This window comes from Cenococcum geophilum (assembly GCF_001692895.1).
Source record: "Cenococcum geophilum 1.58 unplaced genomic scaffold K441scaffold_14, whole genome shotgun sequence".
Taxonomy (NCBI): Eukaryota; Fungi; Ascomycota; class Dothideomycetes; order Gloniales; family Gloniaceae; genus Cenococcum; species Cenococcum geophilum.
Window position 1 is genome coordinate 1,075,270 of NW_027137572.1, and position 21,933 is coordinate 1,097,202.

At 34.2% G+C, this 21,933-nt stretch overlaps 1 protein-coding gene across 1 annotated transcript; it reads right to left on the minus strand.

Moving 5' to 3' along the window:
* Positions 1-242: 242 nt before the first annotated feature.
* On the minus strand, positions 243-467 carry K441DRAFT_553107 (uncharacterized protein; the record flags this gene model as incomplete). The annotated part of the gene is made up of 2 exons (XM_067643174.1): positions 243-329; positions 381-467. Coding segments are annotated over 2 exons (174 nt in total), but the record flags the coding sequence as incomplete, so codon positions are not given.
* Positions 468-21,933: the final 21,466 nt, after the last annotated feature.

Genomic DNA, 21,933 nt, shown 5'->3' on the forward strand with positions numbered 1-21,933 from the left:
CCCTACCCTAAAGGCTATAGAAGTATACCGCTATAGGTATAGTCAGAAGCGTTAGTAATTACTATTAGGAGTAAATTAGGGTTAAAGTAGTAAAGTAGAGGAGCTTATATAAACGTAGCGCGTAGCTTACAGAACGCCTACTAAGCATTATTAGGCTAGGACTAAGGTTAATACCATTTAGTAGGCCCTTTTAACTTACGTATTTACTTCTTCTTCTTATCTAACGTTAGGTTATAATATGTCTATATAAGAGATATATATAGGGGGTATACAGTATCTAAGTAGTTCCAAATAAATCGCCTATAAAAGTTAGCGAAGCTAAGGAAAACCTAAATATCCCTATAGGACTTAGGCTTAGACTATTCTTTAATAGCTTTTACGCGGGTAGGGTCTATTATAATACCCCTAGGGGTAATAATAAAGCCTAGGAACTTAATGTTTTTAATATAAAAGATATATTTTAATATTTTGGCGTATATGCCCTAAGCGTAGAGCTATTACAGTACCTATTTAATATGCTTAACGTGCTTATCCCTATTATTTAAGTAAATAAAAATATTATCTAGGTAAACTACGTAGATAGCATCTACTAAGGTTTTTTAGAGCTTTATAAATATAGCTTTAGAAAGTTATAGGGGCGTTAGTAAGACTAAAGGGCATTACTAAGTACTTAAAGTAACCGTAGCGTATCTTAAATACAGTCTTCTATTCGTCTCCCTTTTTAATATAAATCCTATAGTACGTATTATAAAGATCTAGCTTTATAAATATCTTCGCGTATTACAGGAGTTACCTATATACGTTTATCCTGTAACACCTACGCATATACTATTATAACCCCTATATCTTCAACCATATTTCCTAACCTATTTCTATTCTATATTAAACGTCTTAAACTATTACATATTAATATACTTAGCACGGTTAATAGCTAGCAATTAAGCTTATTTATAAACTGCTTTATTAACTCTATAACACTATTATAGCTTAAACAAATGCCTCTAAATCGAAGCTTAAATAAATGCTATATTATGAAGATACTAAGCTAAGGAGAAGGGAAAAAGGGGTTGCTAGGACCAATGTAAACAAATATATAGGGTAAGCCGCTAAGGCGCTAGCTCTAGGCGAGCCAATCGCAGATCGGCAGAATTTGGCAGAATTTAGCAGAATTTAGTAGGTAATATACGATAGCGCCGTTACAAACACTACGTTTAATCCCTTACCTACTAGTATTATATTACTAGACCGGTTATAGGCCGTAGTGCTACGGCCGCATTATAATAACTATATAGTAGATAGTAAGACTGCCGCTAGCTATAAGGCTAAAAGTAATATTAATATCGTCGTTTACTATATATAATAGGAAGAGTACTTACTAGCATATTACTGCCCTTTAGTTTAACCTAATGGCTTACATTTTACTATATAATAAACACGGGCATAAATACGGAAGCTAGTACCTTACTACTGTCCTACTAACCTATACTATTACTACCCTATTATTACAGCTCGTATAAATGCCTTTAAACTAAAGCTTGTAGAATACTATATTACAAAGATACTAAGCTAAGGAGAAGAGGAAAGGCATGTATAGGAGGTAAAGACGTAATATATACGCGTTATAACGCCAAGTCCTTAGCTAAACCCCTAACTAGGCTCCCTGTCCAGGTTACGCGTTATAGTGCCGTAATATTACCCCCCCCCTTTAAAAGAAAGCCTGCCCTTAGGATTTATTAGAAACGAAGTAGAACTAAAGAAAAGAAGATATAAGTGCGTTTAGACTAAGTATATAAGGCGACCGTAGGTTACGTAGAAGCGCTAAAGTGGAAAGAGTAGCCGCTAAAACTCTTAGTAAGGATCTGGCCAATTAGAGAACTTTAACCGGCGGTTAAAGTTCCTAAACATCTAAAGGCCTCACGTGACGCGAAAACCTCAGTGGCCGTATGTTATAGTAGGCTTCGTTCCTTAGGCCTTAGGGCGTTCTTATCTCTATACTCTTCTAGTAACTTATTATCTTTATTAGACTAATATTCCATCTACTTATCTAGGTACTTTAGGGGTCTAAGTAAGTTAGGGTATTAATTATAAAACTCTTTAAGCTTCTAGGGGCAGTCTATAAAGTTCTAAGCGGGGTACTAGGTTAGGTCTAGGTTATAGCCCTTTTATTTAACACGGTATTTTAGTATTCCTCGCACTAGCTTATATACTAGTATTTCCTTAACTTCCTATTTATTGTCGCCACTAACTTAAATTAGTAGGGGAGGCTCGTTCTTCTACCTGGGTAATAGGTTACTTATAGCTTTCCGTAACTTATCCAGTAAGAAAATAGGGTAAACTCTAACTAAATCCGGAAGCTTTACCTTATATAAGTTACCTACCTTCTTTAAAACCTTATACGGTCCTACTATTTAATAGTCTAGCTTATAGCTAGGCCGCTTAGTCCTTTAATTCTTTATTATAACCTAGACCCTATTAATAGGGGCAAAGTCAGGTTCCCAGCGGTATTTATTTACCTACTATTCTATTAACCTTTAGGCTTTTTCTAAGTTCTTACGGGCTACTGTCCAGGCCTCTTTTAAGCGTTTAGCGTACTACTAGGCCTTACTATAGAATAGTTTCTTGCGTATAGTCTAGGGTTTTTCTAGTTTTTTCTAGTTAAAGCTTATATGGGGTAAGTAGCCTATTTCTAGCTAAATAGGGGCAAACCCTATAGAGTTATAGGGTAGGGTCGCTTGGGTATAGTCTATTAGGGGGAGCAGTTTAGACTAGTTATCCTAGAAGTAGTTAATAAAGGGCTGAAGTCTCTGGTTTAAATACTAATTTATAATCTCTATTTAACCGTCTATCTAAGGGTGATATACTGTAGAGAGCTTTAGCTTAATACCTAGGATTTAGGTAAACTCGTTCTAAAAGGCTAATATAAACTATAGCCCGTAATTAGATATAATAGTATCTAGTAGTCCGTAAATTTAGTAGACGTAGTGGATATATAGCTAGGCCGCCTCTTTAGCATTAATATTCTTATAGCAGAGGATAGAGAATAGGCGCTTGCTAAAGCGGTTAACTAGGATTATAACTATATTATATCCGTTATAGTCTATAAGTAGTTCGTAAAAGTTTATAGAGATATATTATTAGGGGCGCTCTAGTATTAGGAGCAGTTTTAGTAGTCCTAGGGTCTTATCTTATGGGATTATAGCTCTTTAGCAGTCGTTGTAGTTCTATATATATTAATTAATATCTATAGCTATCCTAGGCCAGTAATAGCGGCCGCTAATAATTTTACAGGTCTTATTCTTACTAGGGTATGCCGTAAAGACTTAGTAATAGGCTTCGCGAATTAGTTTAGTCCGTAAATTATTAATGTTAGGGACTATAAGCCGCTCTTAATATAGGAGTAATCCTTCCTTCGTTTTAAAATCGGTGTTTTCTCTTATAGCTTAATTATAGAGGGCCTTTAGGGTATTAGCCGTGCGGTTTATAGTTAGGAGGCGGTTAATTAACCCTATTAGTTTATCTAAGGACTCCTTTATTAGTGCTAGCTTATTTTACTAGGAGTCTAGCTTCTTAAGAATCTATAGGTTAAGCTGTTTAGAATAGAGAAGCGCGCGCGTCTAATATTAGGTCTTTAGCTTATCTATTACGGGACGGGGCAGTGGCTATAAGACGTATGTATTCGAGGAGTCTACAAGACGTTACGCGATCGATCATAAGGGTTAAGGGCGTAAGGAGGTGATATACCTACGCGTAGCTGATATAAGCTGTACGCGAGGTGTACGCGAGAGCATGGGGCTCTCCTATGGAGGCCCCTATAGTGGGGTTCTGTAACACTACCCCCCCTCCTATAGAGGCGGAGCTCTGGCGACGCTGTGGTTACTATATATATATAAAAGGGACACTTAGGGTATAGAAAAGAAGAAAGGGGGGTATTGCTAAAGGCTTAAAACAACATTATATGATAAGGCTTGGCATCTAAGAATCCGACTAATTAGACAACTTTAACCGCCGGTCGAAGTTCCTAAACATTTTAACAATATTCTGGTTATATAATCGCACTTTGCCGCAATCTAACGGTAATTTAATGATAATTTGCCTCTACGTGGTAATGTATAACGGTTTAACTCTATAAGGGCTCCTATAGAGGATTAGGTATAAAATCTTTGCTTAGGCCCGGTTTCTGTAGGTTCGCGTAGTAAAAGTCGCTAATTAGATCCTTTGCATTTTCGAAGTCTTCCTATAGTTGTTATTCTGGCTAATCTATGTTAAATCCTATATATATAGCTCTATAGTAGAGCCGTCATCCTCTGCCTTTGCTAAAGTATTTAGAGTTAATAATTTGTTTAACGGTCCACTCCTTATGGTTCTCGTCTTTGTTCTTATCTTAGATTAGTACTAGTAGGGGTTTAGGCTATATCTGCCCCGGTAAGGGGTTAGGCTAGTGAAGGTGTAGTAGCTATAGGTAAAATATAGGCCATATCCCGCAGGTGGCTAGGGTAGGCAGGAGCTCTAGCTTGTATGCGGCTCCCCTATTAATGACTTATTTAATTAGGTAGGGGCTAAGGTTCTTATAATTAAGTGACTTTATAGGCCTCTATATAGAGATATTGCGTATATCTAGCTATACCTAGTCACCAACACGTATTTCTAGTGGTGGCGTTCTATAATAGTTGGCGAAGTAGGCCTACTTTGCTTAAGCCTAGGCCATTTCTCCCTTATAGTAGTTAAGTAGATTTTTTATGCGGTCTNNATGCTNGTNNGNNAGTAGNATCTTAAGGNNTTTTCTATATNGCAGTTTCTTATTAATAGGTTTTAGTGGTTCTATGCCGGATTAGGGGTAATATCCCTTATTCGCGAAGAATGGGGTAAGTTCTATAGTAGTTAAGACGTAGTTATTTGCTGCAAATTTACCTAGTAGGAGGTGATCTACCTAGTTATTTTAACTATAGGCGACTATCTGTTATAGGTACGCTTTTATACTAGTATTAGCGTTTTCCGGTTACCTAGTAGTTTTGTGGTGGAAGGATGTAGACATCTTAACGGAGATGCTAAGGCGTTGGCAGATTCGTCTCTATATATTAGAGCTGAACTATATACCTTAGTCGGACGTAATCGAGTTAGGTAACCTATATAATTAGTAGATTTCGCGGAGGAAGGCATTAGTGACGTTGCTAACAGCTACGCCTTTGGTTAGGACGTAGTGGCGCTCTTTTATAAGTCGGCATATTATTATAAGGATGTTCTTATAGGTACGGCTATGTTGCTTATAGGGTAGTAGGTTAATAACGAAATCTATAGCGATATCTGCCTATTGTTATATAGGTACTAGTAGAGGGTGTAATAGTCCTTGGTACTTTATATTAAAGGCCTTAGCGCGCTTATAACTATAGCAGGCGTCTATAAAGCGTTTAACTAAGTCTATTATTTTAGGCTAGAAGTAGTATCGGCTAAGAAGCTTATAGGTTCCTCCTCTGCCTAAGTAGCCGCTTGATTAGAGGTCGTGGGCTATTTGGATTAGTTACCGTTATAGATTTTCTAAGTTAGGGATAAATAAATGGCCTCTATAATAGAGCCTGTTTTCTTTTACTTTTAAGGCTGCTATATTAATCTGGCCTAAGCTTTAGAGTTTAGTTAGTAGTATATAGGCGCCGGCGGTCTTTGCGGCAATAAGTTAATATAATAATGGGTTAATAGAGGTGTTATATGCCGTGGTAATAAGCTTGTTAATTTTAGGAGGTAATTCTAGTTCTGTAATATAGAGCTGAGGTATAGTTGGCTTTATTATAGGTAGCATACCTAGGGCTAAATTCCGTGCTTTTAGGATTGTTTATTGTTGGAACTGGTTATAGGGGTTATCTTTAGACTAAGGAAGGTTTTGTAAGCGGCGTATTAGGCTATTAGGCTTAGTACCTTATACTCCTAGCCTATATATAATTTTGAAGTTAAAACTAGAGAGGAACTTGTTTTAGCGTGCTTAGTGTTGGTTTAGCTATTTTATAGTTATAAAGTACTTAAGGTTGCGATGATCTGTAAGGACTTTAGTTGGCTGGTTAGGTTTTGCTAAGGAGAGTTCCGGTCGGAATTCCTTAAATGCTTATATAATCACGAGAAGTTCCTTATTATAGATCTTGTAGTTATATTCTTATAGTATAAGCTTAGATGAATAGAATGTGACTGGGTAGAGGAGACTGTTATTGCCTATTTAGGAAAGGACGCCTATGTTAATGTGGTCTAAGGAGTTAGTCTTAAGATAAAGTTGTTATCCTGGTATAAAGTGAGCTAGGATAGGTGCTTTGGTAAAAGTATTTTTAAGGTCTTGGAACGCCTTCTTATATTTAGGCGTTTAGATAAAACGTAGATGTATTTTTCTTCCTTTTATAGAAAGGCCCTTCGTTTATATTATTACTATAAGTGGTGCTATAACACCCGAGAAGTTGTATATGAATTTTTAATAGAAGTTGGCGAAACTGAGGAAAGCTTATATGTCTTTAATGCAGTTAGGGGTTTGCCATTTGGTAATTGTGTATACCTTCTTGGGGTCTATATAGATACCCTTAGTAGTGATGATTAGTCTAAGGTATTTTACTTCTATGACTGAGAATTTGTACTTTTTTAAATTAATATAAAGTCCTGCGTCCCTAAGGCGCTGTAGGACCTTTTAAACGTGCTCGGTATACTTAGAAGGGTTATTACTATAAATAAGTATATCGTCCAGGTACGTAGAGTAGAAGTTATTAAGGTAGTCCCGTAAGGCGTTATTAATATAGCTTTAGAAGCTGCCTAGGCCGTTATATATACTAAAGGGTATAATGGTATATTTAAATTGGCCAAAGCACGATGCGAATATAGTTTTCTATTTGTTACCTTTTTGTATTTAGAGGCGGTTAAAGGCGGCGATGATATTAAGCTTGGTATAGATTTTAGCTTAGTTAAGCCGCTTAAGAGTTTTACGTATAAGCGGTACGGGGTATTAGTTCTTGATTGTGATAGCGTTAAGTCCTCTATAGTTAACGTAGAATTAAATACCTCCTCCTAGCTTCTTAGTAAGGAGGATAGGGGTGGCTGCTAGGGATATACTAGGGCGAATAAACCCTTTATTAAGGTGTTCGTTGATATACTTTTTGACAACTAGAAGTTTATCTTTTAATATTAGGTAGGGTCTCTTATAGGGTAGCGTTTTTCCTTATTTAATATTAATGGCATGGTTATTAGGTTAATATAGGGGGAGTATATTTACGCTCTTTTATAAGCATATATTAATAAAGTTATAGTACCTCTTAGGGAGGAGCTTACGGAGTTCCTTATTAGTAAGTCCTTTTTTAAGCTTTATAAACTTCTTAAAGTTTAAAGGTGAAAGTCCGTAGAGTTTTATAGGGGTATTATTTTTTAGGAGGTTAACTATATTTATCCTGTTACTATAGAGGACGTAATCCTATTCTTTATTAAGCTTATATAGTTATAATTAGGAGGCTGCGGTAATAGTCTAGCCTTTTCTACGTGCTATGCAGTAGAAGGCCGCGGCACTTATATAGTGGTAGTTAGTCATAGGTAGGGTAATAAGGGGTTCCTTAGGTTGGTATTCTGGGGAGTAGATAAAGGCGGCTAGGCTATATCCTAAGTAGGTCTCTCTATAGTATTTAGAGTTAAAGGTTACTTCTCTCTTTTTCTAGTTAATAGTGGGGTTGTGTTATTTAAGCTAGTTTATTCTAAGGATAATAGGGTAGTTAGTAAGTAGTATAATATAGGCCTAGAGTTCTTCCTGGTGCCTATTTATATCTAGGTGGAGTTATACTATATAGGTAATCTTCTATACGGTATAACTACTATTGGCGAGTTATAGGGCGCGGGCTTTAGTAAGGGGTAAGGTAGGTAGGTTATAAGTACGTATAAATTAGGTATCTATAAATTTATTAGTAGCTCCGTAATTAATTATAGAATGGCTTTTATATTATTTTTTAGCAGTAGTTCCTATTATAGGTAAAACTATCTATTTCCGTCTATTTATCTTTACTAAGTTATCTATTAAGTAGGCCGATATATAGATCCCCTTATTGTTAGGGCGTCCAAACCTATAACTTAGGGCTAGGACTTAGCATTTTCCGTTTCCGTATCTAACTCTACCGCTATTACTGCGTCTTTATCTTATATAGTAGTGGCACGTAGCGATATATTTAGTATTTAAGGTACTAGGTTAGGTGTTAGGCGGTAGCTGCTAAACCTAGCTATTAGGCAGTTTAGGCTATAGCTATAATAGCCTTCTTAATAATATCTATAGCAATGCTTTAGCTTCTAGAGTAGCTTACGTTCTCCATCTAGTAGCTTCTATAGGAAGGTTAGTATAGAAAGGTCAATATTAGGACTAGTAGTATTACTTAGGGTAGTAGGCGTCGGTAGTTTAGTAAGTCCGGAGGGCTTCTATAGGGAGGTCTTTGGGTAGGGGTTTATAGTAGCAATCTGATTTAGTTGTCGTTTAATCTTCTATATAGCTGCTACCATATTATAAATATTATTGTAGTTGTGGCTAGCGGCTATATAATTAAGGCGATAAGTGACTTTTTTAAGGAGATCTTCCTGGTCTTTAGTATTATCTTAGGCGAGGGCTCTAGTATATTCCTGGAATTTAATATAGAACTTATTAAATGATTTAGTAGGGCTTATCTTTAGGGTACGTAGTTTAGCTCGGTTGGTAGCTAGTAGGTTATAGTTGCGGTATATTAGGTTGAGATCATTAAGGACTTTTTAGTAGAACTGCTACTTTTAGGGGCTATTAGTCTCCTATTAGGCGAAGAGTCTGTTAAATAGTGTACCCTTTATTCGCCCGATAATATAGCTAATCTTAGTATCTTCCGTAGGAAAAAGGTAGGTGCTTTAAGTTAGTTTCTCGCGGATTTATATCTTCTAGTGGCTGTATTCTTTGCGGTCTCCCTAGAAAACTAGGGGATTAAGGTAACGTATATTAGACCCTACGGTAGTAGCTTAGGTTTAGTTATTATAGCTTTTATCGTCGCTTTAATAGGGGTTCCCGTTAAGTAAGGCTGCTCAGCGCTAACCCTTTATTAAGCGTTAAGTAGGTAAAGTTGCCGGGGGCATAGAGACTTAAGTGGTATTATATACAGTAGAGAGGTATCTAGTATTATTACGAATGTGCTTATTAAGCTAAGATTATAGGTATTTAATTATACCTTCTCTTTTAATGACCGTAGTAATAAGTGCGATCTTAGCCTTCTTTAACTGTTGGACGTTACGTTTAGACACGCGGAGGTTATCTTTAGTTTTTTAATGCATGTTGTTGGCGAGCGCCTCGCGAGCTTATAGGTCTTAGATGATATCGCGATCTTAGGCAGTATATATCTCGGCTCGTATAAGCTTTAGGTAGTAGTTCTATAGAAGGCGGTAGTATTTATTAGGTTCTTATGCTATTATTTTTATAAACGTCTTAGCGTCTCGTATTTTAATTTTAATAGGTAATAGCCCTTCCGCTTGCTTATCTATAGTTATATAGTTAATAAAAGATAAGATATTGTTGGTATCTATCTCCTTAGGGGTTAAGGCTAGGGCTAATAAATCGAATTCTCCTAGGATTGATTGGCGTTGTAGGTTAAGTGTAGGTATTAAATTGTTCTTTAGGTTTAATATAGTGGCTAGTAAGGAATATTGTCTTACTATTATAGGTTCCTTGGAAGTATAAAGTGAGGTAACTTATAGGCACGCTGCTTTTAGTAGCGCCTATAGTATTGTAGAGACGTAGAATTGGTTATAGGCTAGGTGTTAGTGGTAAAAAGGCATAACGTAATGTTATAGGACGGGGCAGTGGCTATAAGATGTATGTATTCGAGGAGTCTATAAGACGTTGCGCGATCGATCGTAAGGGTTAAGGGCGTAAGGAGGTAATATACCTACGCGTAGCTGATATAAGCTGTACGTGAGGTATACGCGAGAGCACGGGGCTCTCCTATGGAGGCCCCTGCGGTGGGGTTCCGTGACATTATCCTATAGTCCTATATCTTATTCTCTTTAAGTTAAGGTATTAGCCTTATAGTTTTGCTTATTAGAATAATATATAATTATAAAGAAGAATTAGGAGAGTACTTTAGCCTACTAGGCTTACTATTTAGTAAGCTGCTTTATAGTTATAAAGTACTTTAGGGCCTTATAATTTATATATATCTTAATCCAGAAGTTTATACCTTTAAGCTCTACGCGCTATTAGGATAGTAATTAAATAATAGCTAGTATTTCTTTATCGTATATCTTATAGTTACACTTAGCTAGGTCTATTGTTTTTAAAAAGAAGGTAATAGGGTACTATTTGCTATCCTAATATAGCTATAATAGGATTCCTGCTATAACTCTATTAAAAGCGTCCGTTTCTAACATTAATTTAAGGTCTAGGTTATAGTAATAAATAATTAAAAAAGAGATAAGCCGCTCTTTTAACTCTTTAAAGGCTTCTATATAGTCACTATTAAAGATAAAGGGCGTGTCTTTTCAGGTAAGTCGTATAAGAGGCTTAGCTATAACTCTATAGTTATAAATAAACTAGTAGTAGAAGTTATAAAAACTAAAGAAGGACTAGATCCCTTTTANGGTATAAGGGGGTTTNTAGTTANAGATTNCTTTAACCTTTTTAGNATTAACTTTAATTNCTTNTATAGTAATAATAAACCTAAGGTACTTTATACGTTTTACTCCGAATTTATATTTCTTAATATTAACTTATAAACTTATATTCTGTAATCTCTCTAGGACCTTCTTTATATAAACTTTATACTTAAGTTTATTATTTAAGTATATAAGGATATTATCTAGGTATGCTATATAGAATTCATTAAGGTAATTAAAAAGGATATTATTTATATACCTTTGGTATATAGCTAGCCCATTTGTTAATCTAAAAGGAAGGACTTTATATTTATAGGACCTATAATAGGTACGGAATATAGTTAAATCTTTAGATATAGGGTTTATCCTAATTTGGTAGAAAGCCTAGCGGATATTAAGTTTAGTAAAGATCTTTGCCTAGCTTAGACGTATAAAGGTCTTATTAATTAAAGAAATAGGATACCAATCTTTTTAAGTAATATCGTTTAGTTTTTAATAGTCGATATAAAAACGAAGGCCTCTATTAGGCTTTTTTATAAATAAAATAGGGAAAGTAAAAGGGGCTTAGCTTAGCTTGATAAACCCTTTATTAAGGTTCTTAATTAAGTACTACTTTGTTACTTTTAGCTTATCTATTAATTATTAGTATAGAGGGCTATATCCTAGCGAGTTATTGGCTTCTAATTAAATCTTATAATCGTATATCTGGTAAGGAGGTAACTTATTTAAAGCCGCCTTTAAGAATGCATTTTTATATCCTATATGTAACGGAACCTTATAGTAAGAACTACAGTGGGCTCGTTATTGGGCTAGGTGTGTAGGAAATATAAGTACAAAAGTTAACAACGTAATAATAACTAGTGGAGTGGTTGCCCAATAAATTAACTCTAATTGTATTCTGAGAATTACTACAAGGAAGGAACTATCTAGGTAGGGACTAAGGGTCCTTAAATACACAACCGTACTCCTATAAAATCCTTCTTATACGTAATATACGTCTTATTTATATTAAACGTGACGTCCCTTACGTTTAACGCAGCTAATACGTTTAACCATTATATAACTTACTTACCATTCCTCGTTATATGGTTCCACGGGTTTTATCCTAGTCTATACCTATATTAACTAACTAGCTTCTTCTAACTCCTCTCTAAGTAGTTATAATATTATACTTAAAGCGTCCGTAATACTATCTCCCTCCTCTTTATCTTTGTCCTTAAAGATATCTAGTATCTCTAGGTTGTTTACTAGAGGTATAATATCCATCTAATTAATTTAGTTAATATTATTGCTCATAATACCTAAAGCAATTTCTTCTCTCTCTTAGGTTAAGTGTTGCCTTTATACCGTCTCCTTAATACTATCGCTAGGTAAAGTAATAGCGATCCCTTGTTCTTGTTGTGTAAAAAAGGGGTTAAGTTATATTATAATTGCGAGTCCTTCTAGTTACTAACCCTTCTTTTATTCTAAATGCACTTGCGCCAATATACGTTTATTATATAACGTTTGTTTTATATCTAATGCTAAATATATATGTCCTATTACTTTTAATAGTCTTTAAGTTCCCTAAGTAATTTATTATAGGGTCTTATATTTAATCTACTGCTGCAAAGCTTAATAGTAAGCTAGCCTCTATGCTGCTTAAGGTTTAGCGTGCCTTAGAAGAGTTTATACGTATTCTTAAAGCTTAGCGTCTAGCTTATACTTATCTTTAGCGTTTAGAACGTATTTATAAGAAAGTTTATTTAAAGGAGTAGAAACTTGTTTAATAAGGTCTTTAGAAACTAGGTAATAAAAAAACGGATTCTTCTCTAATAGAGAAGGAAATAGATCTAAGTAGTTCGGCAACTACTCTTCTTAGGTCCCCCTTAGGTAACTTATTCTTTAGTAATCTTTTTTTATTAATACTACCTAACCTAATCTCTTCCGATACTCCTATACCTTTCCTATAGCGTTTTTTTAAATTTTCTAGTAGCTCCTAGATAGTCTTAGTATAGCCTATCCACTTAACCTCGTACTATGTTTTATTGTTGATATCCTTATAATTAATAATCTTTAAAACTTACTATTTGTCTTCTTCTTATCCTCTATATATATCTGCTTTATAAACTAGTGGCTTAATATTCCTATATACTAGCTCTAATATTGCGATATACTATATAGGGTAGATCTTTATTTTAGCTAGTAGGTTTAACTTAAATATAACCAGTGAAATCCTTTACGTAATTTTAAAAGGTCCTAGTTTAATATAGTCCAACTTTTTACTTAGTCGTTAACTTTTAAAATTTTTATATAGTAACTATACTTTATCTCCCTCCTTAAGATCTAGTCCCTTAGATCTCTTAGTATTATAGTACTTTTTTATTCTCTCTTATACTTTCTTTACTAATTCTATAAGGTCTATATAAAGATTCATTAATATCTTTATTCTCTTTTTAGCTGTACTACTTATTTTCTTCACTTGCTATAGTAATAACGATATTCTTAGCTTATATCCGTAATTTGCCTTAAATAGTAATATACCTATTCCTTTTTAAGGTGTTGTATTATATGCAAACTATATAACTAGTAACAATAATACCTAATTATTCTATGCATAATTAATATAATGCCTTAAATACTGCTCTAGCGTCTAATTTAATCTTTCTATTTAACCGTCTGTCTGCGGATAATATATAGTAAAAGTTACTGCTTAAACTCCTTACTCCGCTAAGAATACTTCCTAAAATGCTACTATAAATCTTAGATCTCTATCCGATATAATCTTGCTTAGTGCTCTATATCTTACAAATACTTCTTTAATATAAATTCTAGCGATATCTTCCGCTAAGATTTCTTCTATGCATGCTATAAAGTATCTCTACTTTATAAGCTTATCTACTATTACTAAGATCGCGTTATAATCTTATCCGGTAATAGGATCTTTTAATTTTAGCAACTTAATAATAAAGTCCTATAATATAACCTCCCATAGTCTTTCTAGTATTTTAATAGGTTATAGCCCTCTATATAGCTTATGCCTTATTAGTTTATTCCTTTAGCAATCTAAATATTTTTTTATAACCCTTCTAGCTATCCCCTAGATTCTGTTAATAATATACTCCTCCTAAAGTCTTAATACTAAGCCTATAGCTCTATTGTGTCCTTAGGTTAGTCCCTTATAGAAGTCCTCTATAAACTACTCTGCTATGCTTCTTAGGATATACTTTACTTCTTAATTTTTATATATATCCGTCTGTGGATCTTCTAGCTATATTTTTAGAATTCTTTATACCTAAAAGCTTTCTAGTATCTCGTAGACTTTCTCTAGTTTATTATCTTCTTAAGTTGCTATAATTTTCAGATAATTGTACCTAATTAATCTATCTATATCTTTTCGCAATAAAGCCCCTAATGGCTTTTCCTTATTCTATAGTTCAGCTTTATAGCTTAGAGCGTCTGCCCTTATATTATCTATACCCTTAGTATACTAAATTTTAAAATAGTATTCTATAAGCATCTCTACCCATCTAACCTGTCTTTGGTTAAGTTCCTTTATTATTAAGAATTCTATTAGGTTCTTATAATCCGTCTTAACTATAAATAGTTTCTCTATACCTTATAAGAATACTCTCTATTCCTTTAATACTATAACTATACCTAATAACTCCTTGTTATAGATGTCATAGTTTAACTCCGGTAGTGTTATCTTCCAACTATAGTATACCACTGGGTGCTATCCATTTTAATACCTTTATATAAAGCATGCCCCTAGTATATAGTCTAATATATCTATCTCTATAACCGTCTCTAGTCCTAGTTAATAGATCTTAAGAACTAGCTCCTAGGTAAACAACTTTTTAACTTTTTTAAAGAGTTCTCTTTACTCTTCCCCCTATACCTATAGTTCTTCTTTCTTTATTAACCGCGTAAATAGCTTAATGTCCTTTAACTACTGCGCTATAAACCTTTTATAGTAATTGCAAAACCCTAGAAATAATCTTAACTGTGTAACGTTCTCTAGTTCCTACTAATTTACTATAGCCTTGATCTTCTTTGGATCTATGCTAAGTTAGCCTAGTTTAATAATAAATCTAACGAAATTAGTCTTCCTAGTAAAGAACTCGTATTTCTCGATTGCTACTAGCATCTATTCTTCTTATAGTCTCTTTAAGACCCATTTAATGTATTCCCCGTGTTCTTCCTTAGTTATTAAGTAGATAATAATATTATTAAGATATGCTATAACAAATTCATTTAAGTATTCTCCTAATATATTGTTAATACGCTTCTAGAACGTTGCTAGTACATTTATAAGCCTAAATTGCATAACTAATGGTTTATATAGTCCTTCCTTTAACCTAAAGGCTGCCTTCTATTTATTGCCTTCCTTAATCCTAATCTAATGGTACGCCCATCTTAGATCTATCTTCGTAAAGATTTACGTATTGCCTATCCTGTCTTGGATTTTGCTAATTAAGGGTAAAGGATACCTATTCTTTCTAGTAATGCTATTTAACTGTCTATAGTTAATACACAGCCTTAGTTTACCATTCTTCTTTAGTATGAATAGTACTGGATAACCCGCTAATAACTGCGATAGTCTGATATATCCCTTTTATAGATTTTCCTAGATAAACTCTTTTAACGCTCTACCTTCTTCTTTGGTAAGCTTGTAGATTAAAAAGAACCTTGGACTTGTTCCTGGTTTTAACTCTATTTTATAGTCCTATGCTATATATTTTAATAGCTTTTCACTTTCTAGTGACTATAGTCTCTTACCGTACTTATAGTATCTCTTTAGTATATAGCTTAGTCCTTTTTCTATTTCTTCGTAGGTTACTCCTACTTAGTACTATACTAACTTGGCTTGTTATTATATCTTACGGCATTAAGTATCTCTAATATTAACCTGACCTATAATCCAATCGATCCTTAAATTGTATTCCTGTAACCAAGGCATGCTTAATACTACCTCGTCTTATCCTAACGGTAGGATATTAAAAGACATCTTAATTTATCTTCCCTTAATAGTTATCTAAATAGGTCCTGTTTTAAGATTGATAATCCCTCCTCTATAGGTTATTAGATCTCCTAAAATCGTAACTAATAGATAAAATTGCTCCTTTTATCTGTAAGGTAGTCCTATTCTCTTAACTACTGCTAGTAAGATATAGTTTCGCGTTACTCTACTATCTATTAGCGCTTCGAACTGCTAATCTTACCAATTAACTTATAAATTTAGGTATCGTCCTTAAATTCCTTTGAGGGTCTAAGGCTCTACTACTGGCTCCCTCTAGTCCTATAGGCCTCTACTTTTCCCAACTATTAGCTGCTTAATCCTAGTGCACTTAGCTTACTCTTTAGCCAATACCTAGTTTACTTTTTATCTTTAATATACTATAGACATATATTTTCTAGGCATTCCTACCACTATTATCCGTCTAAGCATTCTTCTATAAGGAATCTTCTTAGTTAAAGTACTAAACTTCCTTCCTCTTAGACCTCTGCTAGATGCCATCTATACATATATTTGGCATTCCTGTACTATTACTTATCCGTTATCCAGTATATCCTTATAGGGTATTTCTAATTCTTTTCCTTTGGATTCTTATACATTTTGTATATATCGTCCACGCACGCAATCTATAATAACGTATAGTGTGCTAGGTACTTTAGGTTAACTCTTAGTTCGTCTTTATCCTTAAGTTTAAACCTTTATTATGCTAATCTAAACGTTATAACCTTATTTGCAGGTACTAAGATACGTCTCTCACTTCTCTAGTCCTCTAAACATTCCTTTAGATCCTTTGACGTTATAATTAAGGCTCCTTTAATATGCGTTATAGCCTTCTCTATAATCGGGTAGTCCTAGATAACTTTTTTATCTAACTATATATAGAAATCTTCCCACTTATTATTGTGCCTTTGCCTATACCACTTTTAGTATAGCTACTAAAGTATATACGGTCTGTCCGTAAGGAAGTATCTTCTTATTACTGTATTGTAATAGCCCTTTATATATTGTTCCTTAAACCTAGTAGGAATCCCTAAATCCTCTTTATCTTCCAGTTTAGTAAGCTACTTAGCTCTTAATATACCTACTCTTAGCCTATTAGTAATTCTTTGTACTAGTGCTTTGTCCCTTATACGTCCCAATATACTAGATCTTTTGTTTAGTTTCTATTCTTGCTATATAATAATTCTTTATCTAAACTCTTCTATAGTTTCTTTTAGTTTGCGCCTTACGCTCTAATCCTCAAAGTCGTCTTACTTCTTAATCCTAGTATTAACTTTTTAATCTTTAGTTCGAACACTTTATTCAACTAGTAAATCTTCTAGGTCTATATATTCGTCTCCCAGTTTAATTGCTATTTATGTTATAGATTCTCTAATCTATAAAGAAGCTCCTAGCCTCTTATCTATAGGTGTCCTGATTTATACTCCAAATTCTTAACCCCTTGGGTTCTTTAATCCCGAGCTTGCTTCTAACTTAAGCTTAGCTCCAGCCTTAGTCTAACTAGGCTTACTTAGTATTCTTATCTCGTTTTAAAAGTCTTAAATCTTATTTATCTCGTCTTAAGAATCTTATACTTATAGGAACTTCTATCCCAAGCTTATTCGTATGTCTTTAAACTAAGCTACTGCTCTACTCTATTAGTTATTGTCCGTTATAGGTCCTTAAGCTTACCTTATCTTGTTTTAAGAATCTTAGTTATCTCTTATCTCGCTATAAGAATCTTAAGCCTTTAGCCTTTTGCCTTTATTGAGTGCCGAAGTAGTTTACTATCCTACTTCTCTTATATCTTATAAAGCGATAGACATCGTATCTAGTAGGGTTTTAATCCCTACTAATGTTCCCTATTTTGTAGTGGAATTATCCTCTACCTTTAGTATAATATCTCTAAGGTCTACTTACTTCTAGTAAGCGGCCTTTATTACCTTATCGTTACGGAATATTTTACCTAAGTTAAATTTATCGTCCTTAATATCCAATCTGCGAACTAGTTCGTTGGTTCCTCTATATCCTATAGGTGCTGGCTCTTATAGCCAATAGCTTGCGCCGTACTTAGCGTCCTTATAAATTTAGTATATGTTGTTATAATAAAACGCAAAACTTCTAATTAAACATTCTTTTGTTCCTCGCAGCATATTATCGTCCCTCTATATATATATATCGTCTACTAATTTTATGCCTTTTACTATATAGTGACTTTGCCCACTTCTATAGTCTCTAATATAATAACTCTATTTTCCGCAATTTATATAAGCTCCTTCTTTAAACCATTTTTCTTATTATAGAGTCCGCCTAAATATCTTCTGCTATTAAGATCCCTAATTTAGCCTCTGCTCCTTAGACCTTTAATTACTTAATCTTTATCCTCTAGGTTTCTATAGTTTACTCTATCTCTTATAGGCTTCTTTAGTACCACTTAGGTCCATTAGCTCTGCGCCATACTATAGTTTTTAACTTAGCTTTTATCGTTGCGTACTCTACGCCTTATATAACTATAAAACTCTATCCTAGCCTCTCTTAGCCTATTCCCTTTAGTAGATCTAATTATTAATCTTAATCGCCTAATCTATTAGTTCCCTTAGGGTGTCCGCATCTTCTATTAGAATAATTACGTCCTAGACTTTAGCCTTAAGTCCCTGTTTATACTATGCTATAAGCGCCCTATTATTCCACTCTACTTATATTACTAGTATCTAAAACTATATTATATACTTAATTGCTAAAGTTTGTTACACGAGGTTCTAGAGTTTTCTTTTCGCTATAATTGTTTCTTCCAGGTCTCTAAATATCTGTATTAGTTGTTCTGCGAATCCTTCCTAACTTAAGAATATAAATCGCACATCTTAGTTAATGGTCGTCATTTCGTTTACCTATATCTCCGTAAGGTAAGGTTTAAACTACTTAAGTGCTTTTCCTAATAAGAATAGTCCTATATAGGCTATCCAATCCACAGGTATAGGTAACTTTACTCCTTCTTATAAGACCTTAAAGTGCATCTGCGTAAGGAATCCTTTAAGCTTTAACCTCTCTCTGGTAAATCTCTTAATTAATAATAGCTTAATCTTTGCTGCCCCTATCTCGTTAAGTCTTTCTTCTAACACTATATTATTAGCTGTTAGCTAGTTAACTATTTCCTATAGCTATCTAACCGTCACAGGTTGCTATGAGTTAGTATCCGCCATATTAGTGTCACCTCCTGTCCCTAAAGTAGTTACTGCCGTTAATGACATTATAGTAGCTGCTTTTAGTGGCATATTATTTAACTTCTTATATTAATACCGTAACCAGGTAGTGATTATATAATGGAACCTTATAGCAAGAACTACGGTGGGCTTGTTATTGGGCTAGATATATAGGAAATGCAAGTATAAAAGTCAACAACGTAATAATAACTGGTGGAGTAGTTGCCTAATAGATTAACTCTAATTATATTCTAAGAATCACTATAAGGAAGGAACTATCTAGGTAGGGACTAAGGGTCCTTAAATATACAACCGTACTTCTATAAAATCCTTCTTATACGTAATATACGTCTTATCTATATTAAACGTGACGTCCCTTACGTTTAACGCAGCCAATACGTTTAACCATTATGTAACTCGCTTACTATTTCTCGTCACATAGTTCCACGGGTTCTATCCTGGTCCGTGCCTATATCAACTAACTAGCTTCTTCTAACTCCTCTCTAAGTAGTCGTAATATCGTACTTAAAGCGTCCGTAACACTATATAAATAGTAGGGAGGAGGCATTTAACTAGTTCCTTATTAGTTTCCTTAGCTAGCTTTTCTTCCCTCTTATTAATAATCCAGTTAATTTTGTATAAGCTAGTTATAAAAACCTTATTATCCCTCCTATATATATTAAAGTAGAATACTATAGCGCTAATTGCCGCGATATCTACTATAAGGGGGTCGCGTAATACTAGGGGTGTATAGGACCTTAGGGGCTTTCGGGGTAAAGGCGTTATTATTACTCCATTTAGCTCCTGTTACATCTTTTAAAGGTTATCTCTTATATCCTATTAGTATATTCTCTTCTATATTAGTTAAATCTATATAATTTAGACATTATCTATATCGCTATCTATCCCGCTACTATACGTAGAGTCTTTATTAACCGTAGCGCTTTAAGTAAGTATCTTTATTAGTATAAAAGAGTTCCTTCTGGCCTTACAATGGGCATCTTTTTAGATAAAGGCTAGGTCACAGTCCCTAACATCCTACTAATAGGTAGGGTTAGCCCTTGTAGCTAGTATCTTGCGGTTAGTTCGGATTTCCCTAATAAAGGAAGGTAATTTTAGTCTATCCTTTGGCCAGATAAATTGTCTTTATTATATATTTAGCTAAATATTAAAATAGGACATCTACTTTCGACTAAGGATTATATCGTAGGACTCTAGGTTTAGGATATAAAAGGGGATACTGTACTAGCGTCGTCCGTTAAGAGTAATATATAACTTTAGGATATAGGTAACTAGCTTACCGGCCTAACCGTTATATCCTCTTACTTAGACAGGCTTCTCTAGTCTAGTGGCTTTTACATTTAGAAACTTAGCAACGTTATTTATATAGGTAGTATTTATAAAGGCAAAGCTATTTGCTCTAGTATTAATAAGGGCGGTTATATTAATACTATATCTATTTTAAGATACTATACATGGAACCGTAAAGTATTTTCCACTTATTAACTAACTTAAATTAATCTCTTTAAGATCAATAGGGTACCCTAGGGGGAGTCTTTCCCTAAGGTTCTTTTTTTCCTAACTTATTGGATATTACTCCTTTCTTTATCTCCTTAATATTACCTATATCCTTTAGCTCTGGGCAAGATAAGGTAAAGTAACTATCCTTATTGTAGTTGTAGTATATAACCGTAGTAGGGTCAATTAGGGTATTGCGGCAATTGCTAGTTAGGGGCGTAGTATACGGTAGGTTAAGCGAGGCTTATAAATGCGTAGTAGTAACCGCTTTTAGAGCAGGGACTATAGTAGCTTATCTTCCTACTCTAGCTCTTATAGGTGTAGTTAATAGGTTCCGGGGTCGCTTCTACTAATTAAGGTAGGCGTTAATTCGCTTTAGTTCTAAATCTAACAATAGGTAATGAGCTGTAAATCTTTTATAGTTCGGCAGGTCGTTTAAGGTTACTATAATCTTTTTTTACAGCCTAATCGTTAGCTTATCGTATAGGTCCAATTAGTAATTTTTAAAGGGGACTTAGCCTTCTCCTATAAGGTGTAGGAATTAAGTCTAAAATTTAGTAAAGGATTAGTTTAGTTTTATTATTAGGCAATTATAGTTATACCGGGCATCCCGTACTTTATTTAGGTTAACACAGATAGTAGCTAGGTACTATAGCATCTTATTAACGGATATAAATTAGATAGGGGAATCGTCCTTAAACTTGGCTTAAAGGTGCCGTTAGGCGTCCCCTATGGTTCGACTAAAGAGGTAGAGCATTTTAGCTTCTTTAGAAAGAAAATAGTTATAGTTAACGCGGAGCTTTCCTCGTACTTAAATCCTCCAATTCTTAAAAGTAAGGTCTATCCTATTAGATAGTAGTAGGGGGTTAGAGAGCTTAATAGACTTTAATTACTTTATTATCGTATCCGTACTCTCTAGTGTATTATATTTAGTTATGTAAATAGGACAACTAGGACTTTTAGAAGGGGGAGCTAAGCTACCTTATAGGGCCGCGAGGCTATCTAGGATCTCTTATAGGGTCTCCTATATGCTTTAAGCTTAGAGATAGTCGGCTTTCTAATTAGCCGTTAGGGCACAAATCTGTTTATATATATCCATAATATTATTATTATCTTTAATTTCGGATCCTAATTAAATCTCGTATTCTTCTTAGGTTAGGGCAGCTCTTTTAAATAAGCTTACTTTAGGTACTATTATTAGCTTCCTAAAGTTTATCGGTATTATACGCTTTAGTTTTAATTCTGGGGGTATAGGTCCAGTCCTATTTAGCTAATAAAGTAGGATATTATAAAGGCCTTTCTAGGTAGGGTAGAGTTGTTTTAATGTCTAAGTATAGCGCGTTAACGCGTTATTACAGACGAAGTTTTTTTTAAGGTGGGATATTATTAAGGCCTTCCCAGGCAGTATAGGGTAAGCTTAGTATAATGTTACGGCTTATACAAATGCCTCTAAACTAAAGCTTGTAGAATGCTATATTACAAAGATACTAAGCTAAGGAGAAGAGGGGAGGTATATATAGGAGGTAGAGACGTAATATATACGCGTTATAACGCCAAGTCCTTAGCCGAACCCCTAACTAGGCTCCCTATTTAGGTTACGCGTTACGGTGCCGTAATACCTATAACCAATAAGGCCTT